This window comes from Branchiostoma belcheri, unplaced genomic scaffold (genome assembly GCF_001625305.1).
Source record: "Branchiostoma belcheri isolate BF01 breed outbred unplaced genomic scaffold, Haploidv18h27 scaffold243, whole genome shotgun sequence".
NCBI classification, from domain to species: Eukaryota; Metazoa; Chordata; class Leptocardii; order Amphioxiformes; family Branchiostomatidae; genus Branchiostoma; species Branchiostoma belcheri.
This window is the reverse complement of record NW_017803847.1, coordinates 44,472-46,709: the sequence shown is the minus strand read 5'-3', so window position 1 is coordinate 46,709 and position 2,238 is coordinate 44,472. Positions and strand designations below refer to the sequence as shown.

At 38.1% G+C, this 2,238-nt stretch overlaps 1 protein-coding gene across 2 annotated transcripts in view; it reads left to right on the top strand.

Moving 5' to 3' along the window:
- Positions 1–2,238, top strand: part of LOC109471252 (protein GPR107-like) — a 26,661-nt gene that overhangs the window by 4,962 nt on the left and 19,461 nt on the right. For both annotated transcript variants that reach the window (XM_019770531.1, XM_019770532.1), the window contains exon 4: positions 1,070–1,173. In XM_019770531.1, coding sequence (XP_019626090.1) covers positions 1,070–1,173 — 104 coding nt within the window. The remainder of the gene's footprint in view (positions 1–1,069; positions 1,174–2,238) is intronic.

The following is a 2,238-nucleotide window of genomic DNA, read 5'->3' as shown; positions in this document are numbered from 1 at the left end:
ACTTGTGACGCCATTTTTTTCACTCGGCGCTTGGTTCCCGAATTTTCGATTCGTCTTAGTCGTAGCACGCTATTAACGCTTTTACATTTTGTAGTACAAATGACGCTTAACATTTGATTGTATTTCTACCTAGATTTCTACCTCGAAATTAAGCAGATTTATGCCGCATTTCTCGTAGTTTGTAACTTGTTTGTGAAGTTGGCCGCCGGGCCGCCATTTTGTTTGTTGTTGTCTGCGCGCTTGGGCGACGCTGAATTTTGTAACTCGTCTCTTTTTTTTCGATATTGTCCCGTAGTAGCACAAAATGAACGGCTATCGTTTCTGTAGATTTATGAAGAAACTTCTAAATCGAAATATACGCTAAATATTTATAAATACCCAAGTGTAGATAAGCTGGGAAATTTCAAAGCGTCACTGCGTCACATGTGTTTGTGCATGTTCACAAGATTTTTTTTTACTGTGGTTTGCTTAGCACTGCATAATTGTTAAAAATATGAACTACTTTATGTACTTTAATAAATATTTTATTTCTGGAAGCATATCAGTGTTTTGCTTGTTCCTATGTGAAGCACTAGTACTGTGCGTTGTGTGCATGTTGTAGTCAAGAAATGAAGCGTGATTGCGATCGTACCGTAACGAGCTTGGGGCAAGAGGGAGGGGGGCGGAAGTGGTAAAAAAAAGTTGCGATCATGAAAATTTAGCGGTGGAATAGTGACCGCTAAAACCGCTATAATTAAGTGACCGTTATCAAATCAAGAATTACAGTATATAAGTGTACATGTAGCTGTTGTGAAAAAGAAGATCAAGTTCAAAAATGGTCCACCTATCTTTTTCCAACAGTACTGCAGCAGGCTTTTTATCCTACATTGCTGTCCTACATTGTTTGTGTTTTTGTTTATGTACAACATATATAACTCGAAAAGCAGTTGTTAATGATATTCAGTGAATGGTTAGAGACAGCGAAAAGGAAGGTCAAGTTCGATCATGGGCCTCCTAATGGTTATGTACGGTACTGCAGCCAAGCTTCAAAGTTTGAGGTAAAATCTTTGATTGGTTGATATATTTGCAGGAGAACATGTCAGAAGACTGTATAATGAACAAGGTGAAGCAGGTGGGAGGGAAGGATGATGACCTGACTGTGGTGCTGTTCACCTTCAACCTCAGTAACAGCACGTAAGTTACTTATCTTCAAACTTCATCTGTGCTGGCATTAGACCACACCAATGTAATTTGTTGGTTCACGGATGTGCCTACTTTATTTTTTCTCTGATTTGCCACTTAATTTTTTTCCCTGATTTGAAAAAAAGAAAAACTTTTTAGCCTCTGAATCAACTCCAATATGCTCATATTTTGGCCTAAACAGTTGAAAAAAATCTCTTCCTAGTTGTTACAGTTTTTCCATCTATCAATGCAGTGGTTTGATTTAAAGTTTCAAATTCATTGTTTGAATTACAAACCAGCCTGGTGTCAACTCCAATATGCTCATATTTTGGCCCAAACAGTTGAAAAAAATCTCTTCCTAGTTGTTACAGTTTTTTCATCTATCATTAGTATCAATGCAGTGATTTGATTAAAAGTTTTAGATTCAATGTTTGAATTACAAACCAGTGTTGACTTCATGGCTCCTATCATAGCATTAGGGGCCATCAGATGATGCCCTGGTCTGTATTTATTTTTTTTTGCCCTGTCGCTTCATATTTTTCTCTAAAAAATGTGAGAACCAACAAATCAAATTGTTGTGGCCTAATGCAAGAAATCTAAACTAACAGGCGACACTATAATTCCGGATAGACACTCTAATTCCGGACTACCTCTCACTTTTCAAGCATAGTTTGTCCTGGACAATTGACATTCCATATTGTGATGTAGAAGATGACAACAACTATGTAGATAACAATGATAGTTCCCTAGGGATCTGGTTATTTCTGCAGATTTCTGCAGAAATCTGCAGAATTCTGCGCAGAATTCTGCACCCCGCGCAGATTTCTGCACAGAATTCTGCGCTGGGTGCAGAAATCTGTGCAGAATTCTGCACCCCACGCAGATTTCTGTGCAGAAATCTGATTTCGTACAATACTGTCCTACAATTACAAAATGTATTATTATGGTGATAAGTGGTAGATATACTCTCCTACAAATGCTACAATCAGGTTACATGTATTTTGGGCATAACTTGTCGGAAATGCCCAGCTTTGGCCCAGTGCCCTGCAATTTTCTAAAGAATTTAGATTTCTGCGC